The sequence below is a fragment of the Phaenicophaeus curvirostris genome, chromosome 18 (assembly GCF_032191515.1).
Source record: "Phaenicophaeus curvirostris isolate KB17595 chromosome 18, BPBGC_Pcur_1.0, whole genome shotgun sequence".
NCBI lineage: Eukaryota > Metazoa > Chordata > Aves > Cuculiformes > Cuculidae > Phaenicophaeus > Phaenicophaeus curvirostris.
In genome coordinates this window covers 14616828-14632999 of record NC_091409.1, presented here as the reverse complement: position 1 = coordinate 14632999, position 16172 = coordinate 14616828, and the positions used below count along the sequence as shown (strand labels likewise).

The window sequence follows — 16172 nt, the reverse complement described above, 5'->3', positions numbered from 1 at the left end:
CAATTGCAAAAACTCAGTTCAGGTCCAGCAGGTCTCATTAAATCTGGTTCAGGGCCAGTGCTGCAGGACTGCCAGCTGGCCCTGCAGCTATTGAAGTGCCTTTGCAGCACGCGTTCCTGGTGCTCCAGGTTCTGAAAGAGCCTTGTATGAACCAACCAGGGCAGGGCTGGCACCATATCCTGTCTGACGCACCCTTCTAAGACTTGAAGGCTCTCAGAGCCCTAGTCCTTGTGGAATCCCTCCTTCCAGAGCTTCCTTGGATGCCTCTGCGCTGCTCTTACCAGAACTGAGAGCCAGGAATGCAGTGAGGGGCCATCTGACCACAGGGGGAAACCCAGGTTCCATGGGATTTCTAGCTCTGGCCATGTGCTGAAGGAAAATGGCATCACTAAGGTTGCACAGGGAGTTTATAACGGATTTGTCATGCTTTGCTTTCAAAAAATCTTTCTCTTTTGCATACAGACACACTGAGACCAAGCCCACCCTTATGATGACAAGACAAGCTGAAAAAGGACTTTTAATGGCAGCTAAATCTATTTTTAGCAAATTAAAGATACTCGGTCCCTTTCCTAAGACTGAATCCTCAGTTTGGGGTGTCACTGTGTATATATTTACCACTGCTGTTTTCCAGGGGAAATGCTATTGAAAAATATGAAAATTACATTGTTTAGGTTTTTTGCAATCAAAGTACAATTCTTACAATGGTTTATGAACCTTGAAAGGTTTGGCAGGTATGGAGATTCCTTGGCTAGAAGTGCAGAGGGCTCCTTGCTCTGGGCCCAACGGGGTGGGAGGAAAAGCAGCCGTGGAGCAGAGCAGGCTCCTCGGGGCTGCACCTCACTGAGTTTGGCAAAGCCTGGCAAGCAGAACCTGAGCTCCATGACTGAACTGTTCAGGGGAAGTAGAAATAGGACCTGATTACTTTTTCCAGGCTTCTACATCCTCGTGGCTGGTGCTTCTGTTAGCTGTGATAAGCTCCCATTTGTTCCCTTGCCACCAGTGCTCCCTGTTTGCTGGGGCAAACCGGGACCGTTCCCCTCCCCAGCTGTCAAAGCCCAAGTGTGCTTTGGCACCCTGCCCCTGCGGAGCCTCAACGGCTTGAGCAGAGCGCTTCGGGAACAAGACATCCCAGTCCTGAAGCTGCCTCTCCTTCAGGAGCTTTTCTTCCCATCTGTGTGCTTTCTGAAGAAGAAAGTCTTTGCTGGTCAGAGAGGTTTTCCACTTGCGCCTCCTTCAGCTTTCCATTACCGCTGAGAGGGATACGGGTGCAGCGCTGTGCACTGTACTATATGCAGAGGTGTTCAGACTTAATTTATTCCCTTCTCCTGGATAAAGATTATTGCAGCTGTGTGTTTTGGAAAACTATCAATGAAGGGAGTTCAGCTCATACAACACACTTTCAATAGGGCACTGTACTCTATATTTCCAGGTTCTGTTTTAATTACACTTGAATATTACCTTGGAGGAAGCCGAAATCTGGAAAATGTTTTCTCATATACCATGTCTTAAACCTTCCTGACCTTCTGTTTTATACCAAGTACATTTATGCCTGTGATCAAAACCATAGAAAATGGGGCAGGGTTTGGCTATCTGGGATAATCTATCAGAGGCGTGCTGGCAGTTCCTCCTACAAATGTCCCCATCCTAGGATGGTTTGGGTTGGAAGGGACCTTAAACCCCATCCAGTTCTACCCCTGCCATGGGCAGGGACACCTCCTGCTGAATCTGGTTGCTCCAAGCCCCATCCAGCCTGGACTGGAACCCCTCCAGGGATGGGGCAGCCACCACTGCTCTGGGCAGCCTGGACCATCGCCTCCCCACCCTCACAGGAAAACATTTCTTCCCAAGATCTCATCTCCATCTCCCCTCTTTCAGTTTAAAACCATCCATTCCTGTCCTCTCCCTGCACTCCAGGGAGCTCCAGAGCTCCTCTCCAGCTTTCCCGGAACCCCTTTCAGCACTGGAAGCTGCTCAAAGGTCACCCCACAGCCTTCTCTTCTCCAGGCTGAACAACCCCAACTCTCTCAGCCTGTCCTGGTACAGGAGGTTCTCCAGTCCTTGGATCATCTCCGTGGTTTCCTCTGGACTCACTCACACGGATCCATGTCCTTCCTGTGCTGAGGGCTCTAGAACTGAACACAGGGTTCCAGGTGAGGTCTCACCAGAGCAGTGGAGAGCGAATATCTGTGATCAGCTGTCAGTAGTCTGTCCAGCTCTTGAAACCCAGCACTTCAACATTCAAGAAGTGCATGTTGCTGTCAACATCTTCTCTTACTTCATGATGAGTTCAGTCCTCCTGTAGGCACAAGAAGATGTGGAGCCCTCCAGCCTGGACACAGATCTGTTCTCCCAACTCTAGCACTGACAGGGCTCGTGATTTTTCACCTTGACTTCTCTCAATGCCTCACCCAAAAAAGCAAAGTAATTTTTACTTCATAATGAGTAACAGGAATTTTATAAATCTTGTCAAGCAGGAATGTTTTAGTGGGACTAAGCTGCTTTTTAACTCAGTGGTAAACAAGGATTTTTAAGAACTTATAAAATGGAAAATTTTTCACTACAAAGCAGTGATTATGGCAAAGCAGTGTTGGTCATAATAGAAGGGTGAGTTTGAACTCCTAATGTGATGCTGTAGCTGAGAGGGAAAGCTGAATCCTGGATTATAATGAAGGTCAAAATCCAGTAAAAGTACGGAGCTTCTAACGTCCGTGTGGCATTGATGAGACTGGGACTGCAACATTCGCTCAGTCATGGCATTGAAACTATAAAAAGTATCTGGAGAAGTGAGAGGCTGAAGAAAAAACAGAAGAAAAAGAAAAAAAATCTGGTAAGGAAGGTGCACAGTAAAAGCATAGCCAGGCTGATCTACCTCTTCCATAAAAAATAAAAGAAAAAACTCCATCACAGTCTGCATAGGTCAAACAATGCCCATGGGAGTCAGGTTTTTCATGGAGCAGACAAAGAAGCCAATTCACTGATTCAAAGTGGAAACTGGACAGTAAGTAGAAATAGCTGCTTATTGAAAAATGAAGTGCTAATATTCACAGAATTAGCTTTGAGCTGAATGTGGTGAGCTTTTTAAAACTTTCGGTCTTTAAATCAATCCTGGATCTCTCTTTCCAAATACATCATTCCCGGCTATTACACAGCGTCATTTAATTCCAAGGAACTTGAAAAACAGGCTTCCTTTAAAAAAAATTGGTGGGAAAAGAGAGACCACATCAGAAACTGATGCTTCTGTAACAGGACAGTGGCCAAAGGCAGATTCAGCGCAGAGGTCCGAAACGCTGGAGGGAAGAGATGCATCCAGAGGGACCTGGGCAGGCTGGAGAGTTAACCTCGTGGAGTTCAACAAGGCGAAGGGGAAGGTCCTGCGCCTGGGTCAGGGCAATCCCAAACACAAATACAGGCTGAGCGGGGAATGGATCGAGAGCAGCTCTGAGGAGAAGGACTTGGGTGCTGGGGGATGAGAAGCTCAATGTGAACCGGCAACGTGCACTCACAGACCAGAAACCAACCGTGTCCTGGGCTGCATCCAAAGCAGTAGGACCAGCAGGGAGGGAGGGGATTCTGCCCCTCTGCTCTGGTGAGACCCACCTGGAGCCCTGAGTCCAGTCCTGGAGTCCTGAGCACAGGAAGGACAGGGAGGTGTTAGAGAGAGTTTAGAGGAGACCATGATCATTTGAGGGCTGGAGCACATCCTATATGAGGACAGGCTGAGAGAGTTGGAGTTGTTCAGCCTGGAGAAGAGGAGGCTGCAGGGAGACCTTAGAGCAGCTTCCAGTGCTGAAAGGGGCTCCAGGAAAGCTCGGGAGGGGCTCTGGATCAGGGAGTGCAGGGATAGGATGAGGGGGAATGGTTTTCTACTGAAAGAGGGGAGATTGAGATGAGATCTTAGGAAGGAATGTTTTGCTGTGAGGGTGGGGAGGCACTTCCACGGGTTGCCCAGGGAGGCAGTAGATGCCCCATCCCTGGAAACATTCAAGGTCAGGTTGGATGTGGCTTGGAGCAACCTGACTGAGTTAAAGATGTCCCTGTTCCAGCAGGGGGGTTGGACTGGATGACCTGTAAATGTCCCTTCCAACCTAAAACATTCTAAGATTCTAAGCCACTAGCAGGAGAAGGACAGGCAAGCGGAAAGCAAGAATTACTCACACTGAGCCCTCAGAAAAAGGGTTTTTTTCCTAATAGGCATGTAGACACATCTGTTCCCACCAGCAGCACTGCCATCTGACCCATCTCTTGTTCCACTTGGGCGTACATTCATGCTACAGGTACTCCTGCATTCAGTGCATCTTGTTATTCAGTCTTTGACACAGTTCTCAGCCCCTGCCTCCCTCAAAAGCTACTTCTCTGCGTCCTTTCTCCCAAGCCACATTCCCTTGAGCATTTCTTTAGAACACCTCTTGTGGCACGGGCTTCTCCCTGCACTACCATGAGTCTTTTATCCTCCCTAGCTGGGTTCATGTAACCTGATCACTAACCAGATGAGTTAATGACTTCTTTGCCATCTGAAGTTCATGAGTCTTATTGCACCATTGTAGAAAAGAGAGCTCCTCTGAAGATACACAGCCCCTTCTCTAAGCCCATGGTGTTTCTCCTCCAACATTTCTGCAGAAAGATTAATGTTGGGAAGCCATTTGCACAAGCAAAATGGAATCATAGAATTATAGAATCATAGAATCACTAAGTTTGAAAAGACCTCTAGGATCATCAAGTCCAACCATTCCTATCAACCACCAAACCATGTCCCTGAGCACCTCATCTACCGATCTGTTAAACCCCTCCAGGGATGGTGACTCAATCACCTCCCTGGGCAGCCTCTGCCAGTGCCCAATGACCCCTTCCATGAAAAATTTATTTCTGATATCCATTCTGATCCTCCCCTGGTGGAGCTTGAGGCCATTCCCTCTCGTCCTGACACCTGTCACTTGGGAGAAGAGCCCAGCTCCCTCCTCTCCACAACCTCCTTTCAGGTAGTTGTAGAGAGCAATGAGGTCTCCCCTCAGCCTCCTCTTCTCCAGGCTAAACACCCCCAGCTCTCTCAGCCGTTCCTCATAAGGCCTGTTCTCCAGCCCCTTCACCAGCTTCGTTGCTCTTCTCTGGACTCGCTCCAGAGCCTCAACATCCTTCTTGTGGTGAGGGGCCCAGAACTGAACACAGGATTCGAGGAGCGGTCTCCCCAGTGCCGAGTCCAGAGGGAGAAGAACCTCCCTGGACCTGCTGGCCACGCTGTTTCTGATACGATCCAAGAAACCAGTGGGTCTGGTTTCCTGAGGAAAAGGCTGATTTCTGAGTTTATGCCACGATTAATGGCATCTTGTGAAAAGCAGGCAGTCGGTAACTGAACGTGCAGAAACAGAACCCTCTGATGGCAGCTCGATGGGCAGAGGCTGCTCATCTTGGATTCCTGGATGGCAAAGCCTCGCACAAGGTATTATAGCAAGGAGAGTCTTGGAGAAACACCAGTGAAAAGAGCGTTTTCTGTCCCCTAGCAGAGGCTTGGCCAATTAATAGCTATTATTATTAATGGAGTCATTTTTCTTGACAGCTGTGCCCTTTGAAATGACATCAGGGAAAATGGAATCCATTTGCGTTACTTCAGCTGGCCAAACCATTGGAGAAAGTTAGAACTAGGTCTGAAAAGAAACCCCAGCAAAACAGGGACATCAAGATGACAGACTAAACGGGCTATTCTGGTCGCTCAGCAAAGTGTATTTACCACACTGTGTTTTAAAAAATGGTAAGATTTCTTCATTTACTAAATTTGTCGAGAAGCAATGAAATCACACGCAATTTTATTTTTAAATATCATTTTACTACCCAACAGCAACAGTAAATTCATAAAATAACACGTGATTGACCAGGACTATGGAGCGAAAAAAAAATTGTTTGCTTTGTACATTCTTATTAGTCTTGGCTAAGATGTTATAAAAGCAGTATCTTTTAACACCTTTTATTATACAAGGGTCAAGGGGTTTTTATGTTTCTTAAAGAAAGCTTCAAATAGCCCACATAGCGGGTTACTGCATCTTTCATACGGCTGCTGTATAAACAAGGGCATTTTACACAGGAAATGACATAACCATGTAAAAGTGTACATGGAGTTTAGGCACATATTCAAACGCTAATGGGAATGCATTGTTTTAAATGGCATACTTTTATGTTTACCTATTGAGCTTAGGACCCATATTTTAGCCAAATACAACAAAAATTATCCACACATACCTGTCTTATAGTGTACTGTTTATTTGAAATTTGGACCTTCACAAAGACCCTCGTGGGACAGATAATGACCCTAGAAAGTAAATACAAATGAGGCATTCTCAGCGAGAGAGTGAGACCTGCCATCGTAAAGGTGGAAAGCTGAACTTTTAACCTGGATTGCTTTACAGCTCAGGTTTCTCTGCCTTTCTACCATCCAGTTGCTAATACCAGTTCACCCATGGGAAGAAAGCCGTAACAATCATGTAGGGTGTCTATCTTTGCACATTGTATAATGACCAGGCTAAAGAGAATAGGGCCAAACTTCTGCGATTTCCAAGTCCTCTGTTTCATTCCAGTTACTTTGCTGTGTGTCCTGTCCCTAAAACTCTGTTTTCAGGGAGGAACGAGAGTTGGGTGAAGTCCACCTGAGCTGTAATTTTGTGTGTATTGGTGATAATGAATGTTCATAATGGCCACTATTCCCATGTCTCAACATGAAACTCAATGTGAGCCAGCAGTGTGCTGACCTTATCCTGGGCTGCACCCAAAGCAGTGGGACCAGCAGGATGAGGGAGAGGATTCTGCTCCTCTGCTCTGCTCTAATGAGACTTCTCCTGGATTCTTGCATCCAGTTCTGGAGTCCTCAGCACAGGAAGGACATGGAGCTGTTGGAGTGAGTCCAGAGGAGGCCACAGAGATGATCCAAGGGCTGCGGCGCCTCCCATATCAGGACAGGCTGGGGATGTTCAGCTGGGAGATGAGAAGGCTGCAGGGGATCTCAGAGCAGCTTCCAGTGCTGAAAGGGGCTCCAGAAAAGCTGGGGAGGGGCTCTGGATCCGGGAGGGCAGGGATAGGATGAGGGGGAACAGTTTTCAGCTGAAAGAGGGGAGATTGAGATGAGATCTTAGGGAGAAATGTTTGGCTGTGAGGGTGGGGAGGCCCTGGCCCAGGTTGCCCAGAGCAGTGGTGGCTGCCCCATCCCTGGAGGTGTTCCAGGCCAGCTTGGATGGGGCTTGGAGCCCCTGATCCAGTGGGAGGTGTCCCTGCCCGTGGCAGGGGTGGAACTGGATGGGCTTTGAGGTCCCTTCCAACCCAAACCGTTCTGTGGTTCTATGGTTCTACGATCTTGGAAAGTGTCATTAAATATGTCAGATAGCTGCTAGTGCACATTTCCAGGTAAAGTCATGACATGATTTGCAGTGGTCCGGGCAGAGAAATTGGATGGCTTAGTGGAGTCTAGAAACAAAAAATGACAGCCTGGTGTGGGGCAGAGCAGTGAAAGAGGTCACTCCCTTCAACACTCCAGGTTTAAGTGATCATAACCATTCACTACTGTTGTAGTTTAGTTGTATCTTTAATGACAGAGACAGAAAATTGTGCCAGATGATCCCGATGGCTCAAACAACACACAGATAAAGCACCTAGAGGCTGACATACATTTCCACCACGGTGAAAGTCAGTAGACTACCGCATAATAAAGGAGTTTTGAACTGGAATTCCCTGAGTTAGCAAACAGTTTCAGTAATGTAAATGCAAAAGGATAGTCTGGACAACACGGCACTGGTTTATAACCTGTGTTATAAACAGAGGACATTCAATCTGAGAGATAAAAGTGGAAAAACTACCCTATTCCTGCCACCTACTCTCCCCACCATTATCAGCTCCTCACTTTTAGCTGGACCAAACTTGAGTAATGCCAGGACTATCCCCCACATCTGAGCTACCAGCTGAGCAAAGTGGATGTCACAATACCTCCTAACCTGAACATCTGGGCTGAAAATGCTTCTGTTTAGGCCAAACCAAACATCTGGCAGTTTTGTTGCAGTAATAATCCATTATAATTCCAACATTTTGATGTCTGTAGTTTCAAATCTGTTTAAACTGTTATTAAAGATCTATTAGTGGGGTTCTCTTCTCTTCTCTTCTCTTCTCTTCTCTTCTCTTCTCTTCTCTTCTCTTCTCTTCTCTTCTCTTCTCTTCTCTTCTCTTCTCTTCTCTTCTCTTCTCTTCTCTTCTCTTCTCTTCTCTTCTCTTCTCTTCTCTTCTCTTCTCTTCTCTTCTCTTCTCTTCTCTTCTCTTCTCTTCTCTTCTCTTCTCTTCTCTTCTCTTCTCTTCTCTTCTCTTCTCTTCTCTTCTCTTCTCTTCTCTTTCTGCTATAACTTATCAGAATTTTGGGTTTTAACCATTACCAAAGGGTGTTTTTAAAGACACGTCAGTATTTCTTTTGATTTTTCCTGAGTTCATACTGTTTGCTTTGGGATCACTGCAAGCTCTTAGCTTTATCTTTTCCATTTAGGTGCTGATACATGCTCAATTTAATTACCATTTAATTCTTTATCTTGTTTTATTTATGCATTGAGAAATTTAAACAAGGACAGGAAACAGGAAACTCAGGGAGACACCTACTAGGTTTTTAAAATGCTTTATCCTCACCAGCCTCACCGGGATCCTCAGGCTGGCCAACATGAAGTGTAGAGCAGTTTTTTCCAAACTATCATGCATTGTGTGTGACACCAATGTCGCCTTCCTCCAAAGCTGTCGCAGCATCTCACAAACCCAGCTGGAAGCGAAGCAACCTGCCCTTTGCAGGCGGTTATAAACCTAGGAGTCCACTTGTCTGTTCAGAAAGCTTCGATTTGCTTGAAGTGAATTTAAACAGGCAGCATTTGCTATTTTAAACTGATCCCCCTGAGCCACTGAGGAATGTGTGTATAAGGACAATAAGTGGCACGGCACGGCCATGCCCGTCATATGTGAGAGCTGAGATTTCACTGGGAATGTGCAAACAGGCATATGGGAAGCGTATTCCTTTACGCAAGGAAGAAAGGAGACAACCCTTTCTCCTGGTCCTCTAGCCAGCCTCCTCAGAAGGCAGCTGTGCTCAGTGCTAGACAAAGGAGCCTGAAAAGCTGCAAGCCAGTCACGCAGAAACCAGCCAGGAGCAAGAGAAGAACTGCTTGAACGGAATGGGCAAAGAAAGCCTCTCAGCTGTGGGCTTGCCAGGAGAACGGTTTCTCTCCTCCTGTAGCAATGTTAAATCATGTAGAAACAAGCTTGTAGTAAAGCTCAGAACAAAAGGCTTGTTGTTTTGATAGTTGTATGAGAATGGCTGATGATGAGCAGGACAGGAGACAGGTCCATTGGGTGAGGAGGAGCAGGACCTGGGAAGTGCAGACACTGGGAGTCTAGAAGGGAGGCAGAGGAGCCCTGAGGGCAGCCCTGACCCACAAAATAAACTCATAAGATGCCAGAAATTCTCATGTGTATGTTATGAAGTAGCTTCAAGTGCTCATCATTCTACATCTTCGTTAATCTTCTAGCAAGCTTAACCTCCTGTTGAGTACAGCATTCTGACCCACCTCGTTTTGTTGTTGCATGGACTGCTCCAGGTAGAAATCACGGCACTAAGCTATTAGGAAGGGATCACACGTAGACAGGCTCCTGCGGGACTCTTTCTGTACCGCTTTGCTGTAGGTTATGGTGGGTCACAGGTCTGCTCAGGGGAACACCATGTGTCTTGCAGCAAGGCCACTTAACCACGTATTTTAAGCTGGTTAAAGGCTCAGCCACCCACAGAGTGCAGCAGGAAGGGCAGAGCTTTTTGTCAGTGTTTCTCTATGGCTCTTGACAAGGAATTTAGAAAGGTTTGCCGCTAGAGCACATCCAGGGTGGAGTACTGACCAGGAGGAGCTCCAGAGCCATGTTCAGCTCCTGGAAACTCACAGCAGTGATGCTGGGCAGGGCAGAGGTCAGATCCAGGCAGGCATGTGACCTGATGGTTTAAACGGTGATGAAACAATATCAGACCTGAGCGTTTATATTTTATACTATTGCTAAGCTACTTCAGCAATTTCTGATGGTCCTTATGGTCTGTCCACCTATAGTTGAGCACCTGTTACCTAGTTCTACAGGTATAAACATACACAGCATAATCCCACAATAGATTTATAATCCATGTCTAGAACAGACAGAGGGGATACGCAAACACGCAGCCCTTGGAGGGGGGAATAAAAGGATACTAGACAGCTTTTGCTATCATAGAATCATAGAATAACCAGGTTGGAAGAGACCCACCGGATCATCGAGTCCAACCATTCCTATCATCTGCATAGCTCGTTTTTGCCCCAGATACATCAAGTGACAAAGTTCCTCACCAAATCAAACCATGCTTCCAAGCCTTTCTTCCAATGTTCCCACCGTTCCTCTCTGAGGCAGCAGAGTTCGACGCAAGCAAAATCCATGGATGTGTTTTGCACACGGCTGGTATTCTGCTGCACAGAAAAGTCCCTTTCTCTTGTATTTATTGTCCAGAAACACCAAAACCAATTTCTTAATAGCATTATAACGATGCAGGGTTGGACAGCTGGACACAATGCAGCACTGTGTCAATAATTTATTACATCTTATGCCATAATTGAACACTTTTAGTAGGAGCATTTGAGAACAACTTGGACCTTATACAGAGTAATATATCTTGCTACATAATAATGGAAAGGTGGATACTTAAGAAAGATGTGTAGATTGGAGGAAAACATACATGGAAGCAAATATCTCCTGCAGGACCTATCTCCATGTAAAACTTAAAACTAAATCAACATATTACATTTAATGACTCCTTTTTTAACATATGCATAGTTTCAAGAGCTAATCAGGAAGAAATCATATTACAGTGTAACTATTTACACCAGAACACAACCTTCTCTTCTAGACTTCAGAGCTCTCTTCTTACATTTCTTAATGGTCAGAGCACATGGGACTCGGACATAAATTCAGTCTCAAGAAAACTGTTCAAAGGATCAAACAGCTCATATTCACAGCTCACTGATACCATCTTTACCCACTGCCTTGAGGGTAAAAAATAGGTGATCTAGAAGTGTGGAGGTATAAACTTCTCTATCATGGACTTCAGTCAGAGCCAGTCTTGTGTTGCCGCTGCAAGGCCTTGTATCAGGCTGCATGACAGCATCCAAATGCTACTGAACTATGCCCACAGTGGAGAGACACGTAGAAGCACTGGGTTTATTGCTACATCCTTGTAAACATACTTTCCCTAGAGGTACGGAATCTAATTAACCTTGTTTGAGGAGAGGTTATGTTCAATAAGTCATACTGCCTTTCGTAACATATTCACATGAGCGACTGCTCTGCTACCTACAACCACAGGACTCCACCACCATGTCCTCATACTGCTTGTAGACCACGTTGTTTGCAGAGTCAATGAAAAGAATGCTGATAGGACTCAGCCTGGTTGGGACACAGCAAGTCGGGGGTGTCGATTCTGGGTCCATTGAGTTCATTAAAGTTTGGATAACTGCGTGGTTGGTGGGCTCCAGGTGGGATCGAAGGGGGAATTCACAAAGCCCTTCACAGTGATATGCTTCATACTCTAGAGGGGCTATTATCCAGTCATCCCAGCCCATATCCTTAAAATTCACGTGGAGGGCTTTTCTGCTGCACCTGGCCTTCAGATTCTTAGTGGGCCTCTTCCCTTGCCGTGTTGCTAGAGGAGCTCTTCTCTTCCGCCTCTGATTGAATAAGTACTCATAAACAGTTTTGTCATCTTGTCCGGATCTAGCTTTGATTTCATTGAAGAATAAGTCTCTTTTTTTTGTCCTCCCAAATACCAAGAAGAGAGCCTTTTCATTGACCTGTCTTCCTGTTCTATTAAATCCCACACTCCTGAGATCAACAGCTCTCCCCCTGTCAAAAGTTTCCAGTTCAAAACACAAGTTAACCAAGTTTTTGAAGTTCCTGAAAAGTTTCCAGATGTCAAACACTTCCCACTTTGGTGTATCTGTGATGCTGACAGTACGAGAGTCCAGGAGCGTTGCTGCTTGTCTGTTTGTAGAGCAACTAAATAATTTCACTTGGGAAGTTTTTCCCGGAGAATGAGACTTCCACGTATTAGAAGGCTTTTTCCTCAGTATTCGAAGCTCTGCTCCCAGCAAACCATCTTTTTCTAATGCGCTGATGTCAAAAATATATTTTTGTTTTCTTATAGTTGGCGCTCGCTCGTCTGAAAAAAAAGCACACACATATTTAATTATGTATCAAGCACAGATCAATATCAGTTATTCAGTTCTTAATGGTCTTCCTGAAGCTGGCTCATAAGGCTGGAAGTTTCCTTTATTAGCCCACCAAACAGAAAGGGCAGTTTTTGTCTAAAGGTTCAGTCCTGCGCAGGGACCCAGAAGAACTCAGTGACTGAACAGGAAAATGAGTTTCTGAGTTTGCCTTGTAGAAATTGCATTTTGTTCACCAGTGGGCTTTTTCTAGCTTCAATGTAGCAATTAGCCAATTGAAAACCAGTCCTTTTTCAAGGCTGAGCACTCACAGGGTCTATTTACCAGTTATACCCGACCTGAATTACTGAAGCAGAGCTTCAGTGCTGCCCAGGCCTCATGCTGGCTCCAAACATAAGCAAATTTACCCTTAGAAGATACAATAGTCAATTAATCCTTTAAACCCAACATCCCCAGGAACTGCCAGACACGTATTAACTTAACTCCACATGATTCACAATTTTTTCAAACTGGGCAGAAAAACACGCCTCCCTTCACCCCGACGTTACACGCTACGTTGGCTTGGCCAAGCTTGGGAGCAGCCCTGACAAGGAATATGGCTGAGCCAATGTTTTAGTGATGTTACATCAACAATGCCTTCCAGTGGCAAGCTGAGAACTCGAGCGCAGCACTCATGAGCTGTGTATCATGCCTTCCCAGAAGCCAAACTACTCATAATTAAATGGCAAACAGAGCCAGTCCTGGCTGAGTCTCCCATTGCTGTCACCTTATCAGCTGCAGCCTATGTTGCTTCTTAAGTTCATGATAAAACTCTTACTAACGTCACTGGAAGTAACATGGGGCTCTCCAACCAGAGCTGTAAGGGGAACAGCACTCCTTGGGAGCCTGGTTATTTCTTGTCTGAAAGAAAACACTAGTCCAAATTTCTAAAAAGGTCTGGAACTAGAATATGGAAGCACAAGATCTGGAGTCCCTGAAGTTAATTACTGGGTTTAGTCTGTGCTGAGCTGTGGGTTCTGCGGAGAGCGGGCTGATGGTACTTGAAACCATGAGCTCTGAGCCACTGCAGATACACCCACCCCACGCTGTAAGGACTCCTGGGTCTACAGTGTAGCTCTTGATGATTCTCCCTCAAACAAATCAGGCTGACCCTTTGACACTGAAACTTGTGGGTTTTTTTTTTCACAGAACAGCGCTGTTCTTAGCATACCGTGTGTTTTTAGACATACTTTACAATCAAACCTAACGTTAGCAGTTTCCACGAGCCAGTTATGGAAAGAAAATAAGACAAGAATGTAAAAGGGATTTAAAGACCTAAGCATGCAAAGACTGATTGATTTTCTACGATATGCACCTCACATTTTCTAGATGTTTTGTTTGGCTGCCACACAACCATCCAGTTCTGCTTCTAAATGCATTTTCCAAGATAAGGCAGAACTATATCTGCAGCAAAACTGTACAATTTAATCTACATTAAAAAGAACTACTGGGCTTTAACTAAGTATGAGTATTTTCTAATCCTCTCTCCACATATAAACACGCTGACATCTCTCTCTGTACACACACACACGCACACACGACTGAGCTCCTTTCTTACCTTGTCCTTTGTCTATAAAGCTGGTGATTGTATTGGCAAGTCCAGCTTCCAGTTTTACACTTCCATTAACACCTTTTCTTTCTGCATCGGAAAGAGTCCTGTACAAAGAGAGCATGTATTCATGTGGCGTTATAGGGGGTTGTCGGAACGTTTCCTTAGTTTCCCTCTGGGTTACAGGCTCTTTAGTCTTTTTGCTTTTGAAAGAATCAGTGTCAGTACTGCTTGTGCCAGTTTTTTTCAAAGCCACTTTGCTGCCAAGGTTTTGAACCTTAGGAGTCACCGTCCTTACTGCAGAAGGTCTGCTGGGGAGATGTCCTACCTTGCCCTCCGCGGCTGCTGTTCTTGAGAAAGCCTTCGATTCATCATTCTTGGCCAGTAGAGCTCCAGCCTGAGCAGCGCTGCTTTTAGTCCTTGCCTTTGAGGTCCCATGGCTTGCAGTCCTCAGAGTACCTGCCCTTGCTGAGGGGTTCCTCTCTTTTCCTTCTCCTTTTAAAAAACCTAGTTTAGATCCCAGATTACTCTGGCCTGCTTCAGAATTACTCAGTGCTCCAGGAACTAGATCCAGAGACAGCCAAGCCAAATGCCAAAGCAGTAAAGTGAGAAAATGCCGGATTTTCATCCTCTGGTCTTCCTCTGAATGCCACTAAAGAAAAAATCAGAAAAGGTTCCTCCAGTTTGGCAGAAGAAAACATGAAAGAAATTAAAAACCAAAGTCAGCAAAAAGGGTTTTCGTTTGAGATGAAAGCATTTCAAATCTCGTTGTTCAATCCTTGTATCCAGTCCCATAGTGGAAACGCTCGTGTACTGAGATGCGAGCTCCCCTGACTTCAGTGCGCGGCTATAAAGAACTTGTTCTTGAAAAGAGAAAGTTTACCACCTCGTTTTCTTCTGTAAAACTGACTGAAAACTTGAAGGAGTCCTGTTTAAATCCAAGGGTTTTTTTTTTTTTTTCCAAGAAGGAAGAATGGCGTAATGCTGCCTCTGTGTTAAAAGGTTTTTTTTAAAGTTTTGAATCCTTTCCAGTGAAAATATTTCACACACAGAGACCTGCAGGTGCTCAGAAATCTTTTACAAACCTGAACTCAGGAATTGGAAACGGAATTCCAACAAACCTATTTAATTACTCTCTGATGTCATGCTGTCTAAACTAATTTAACTGCGATATATTTCTTTAAAAAACTCTTCTTTACCCTTTTCATTAGCATGAGTCATACCCTGCCTCATGTGAAACAGCTCCACAGGCTCACAACTCCAGAGGAGGCTTTTCAAGTGGCAATACGACCTCTACCTTAGCCTTTGGTGAACTTCACGTTGAAACAGGACAAACTCAGACCTGTTACACACTCCACCAGACGCAGACGTTCAAATATTGAAGTATAATTCATTCAGCTCTTTTTTTCCAGAGTGTGGTTAACAGTGGCTTCACTTTGTCCTCCAGTGACTGAAGGGCTGAGCTGGTACCACGGGCGCTTGACAGGGTAAGGCTGAATTTTTCACAAACACGACACGGCTGTGCCCGCAGTCGGTGTATTTTGGCGTGTTTATGCTTTACAATAAACCATGCCAGCCCTGTTGGAGAACAGGTCCTGCGGGCGGGGATGCCAGCAGGCTGAGCGAGTGCGGGGCAGCAGTGCTCCCTGCAGGCAGCCGCCCTCCTCCTCCACCCCAGCCACCCAACCCCTCTCTGTCCTCCACTCCAAAATTGTAGATGCCAAATTCTCAAGATCAGCCAACCCCACCGCTACGAGAAGGCTGTCGTTAGAGACCAGCATTACAGTCGTGCCGAGGCTATCCTGCTGCTTTCAGCCGTGCAAAGACAGCGTGGGGCAACTATGTCTTTCATAAGCTGCAAAAAATGAACTGTTGTTGTTCTAAATGAGTCTTCGGGAAATGAGGCACTGGGCTGGATTGAACAGGGATTAATGGGACCAGTCTCTCATCCTGCGCTGACGCTAAGCCCAGTCCTCCTCCCTTGGTTGTTTTTATTTCTGAGGCGAGAAAAGAGGAAAAAGGTACAATTTTTAGCACGATCCGTGTGTGCTGTAGCCTTCCCCACCCTGACTAGGATGAGAAACATCAAGCTGCTTTCATAAATAACAACCTGCAGCCCTTTCTGCACAGGGAGCTCTCAGTGCTTTACTTTGTTTTGATGGAAGAACTGAAGGACAGAAGAGTTCAGTGATTTCAGAAATGTCACAAATAAGGTAGATCCCTCACCCTCCTGATTTTGACCTAGTGGCCCTTCCTCTGATCATAGAATCCTAGAATGGTTTGGGATGGAAGGGACCTCAAAGCCCATCCAGTTCCAACCCCTCTGCCCTGGGCAGGGACACCTCCCACTGGAT

At 45.7% G+C, this 16172-nt stretch overlaps 1 protein-coding gene across 1 annotated transcript; it reads right to left on the bottom strand.

The window, feature by feature from the left end:
• Positions 1 to 10620: 10620 nt before the first annotated feature.
• GDF5 (growth differentiation factor 5) lies at positions 10621 to 15359 on the bottom strand. Its single transcript, XM_069871680.1, has 2 exons — positions 13828 to 15359; positions 10621 to 12223 (listed from the first exon to the last, which is right to left on the bottom strand). Exons 1-2 carry the CDS (start codon positions 14444 to 14446, stop codon positions 11355 to 11357), a joined length of 1488 nt encoding a protein of 495 aa, XP_069727781.1. The 5' UTR covers positions 14447 to 15359; the 3' UTR covers positions 10621 to 11354.
• Positions 15360 to 16172: the final 813 nt, after the last annotated feature.

Coding starts and splice junctions, on each gene's coding strand:
- GDF5 (XM_069871680.1), bottom strand. CDS start 14,446: ATGAAAATCCGGCATTTTCTCACTTTACTGCTTTGGCATTTGGCTTGG. Junction 12,224..13,827: donor CTTTATAGACAAAGGACAAG/GTAAGAAAGGAG, acceptor CTTTTTTTTCAG/ACGAGCGAGCGCCAACTATA.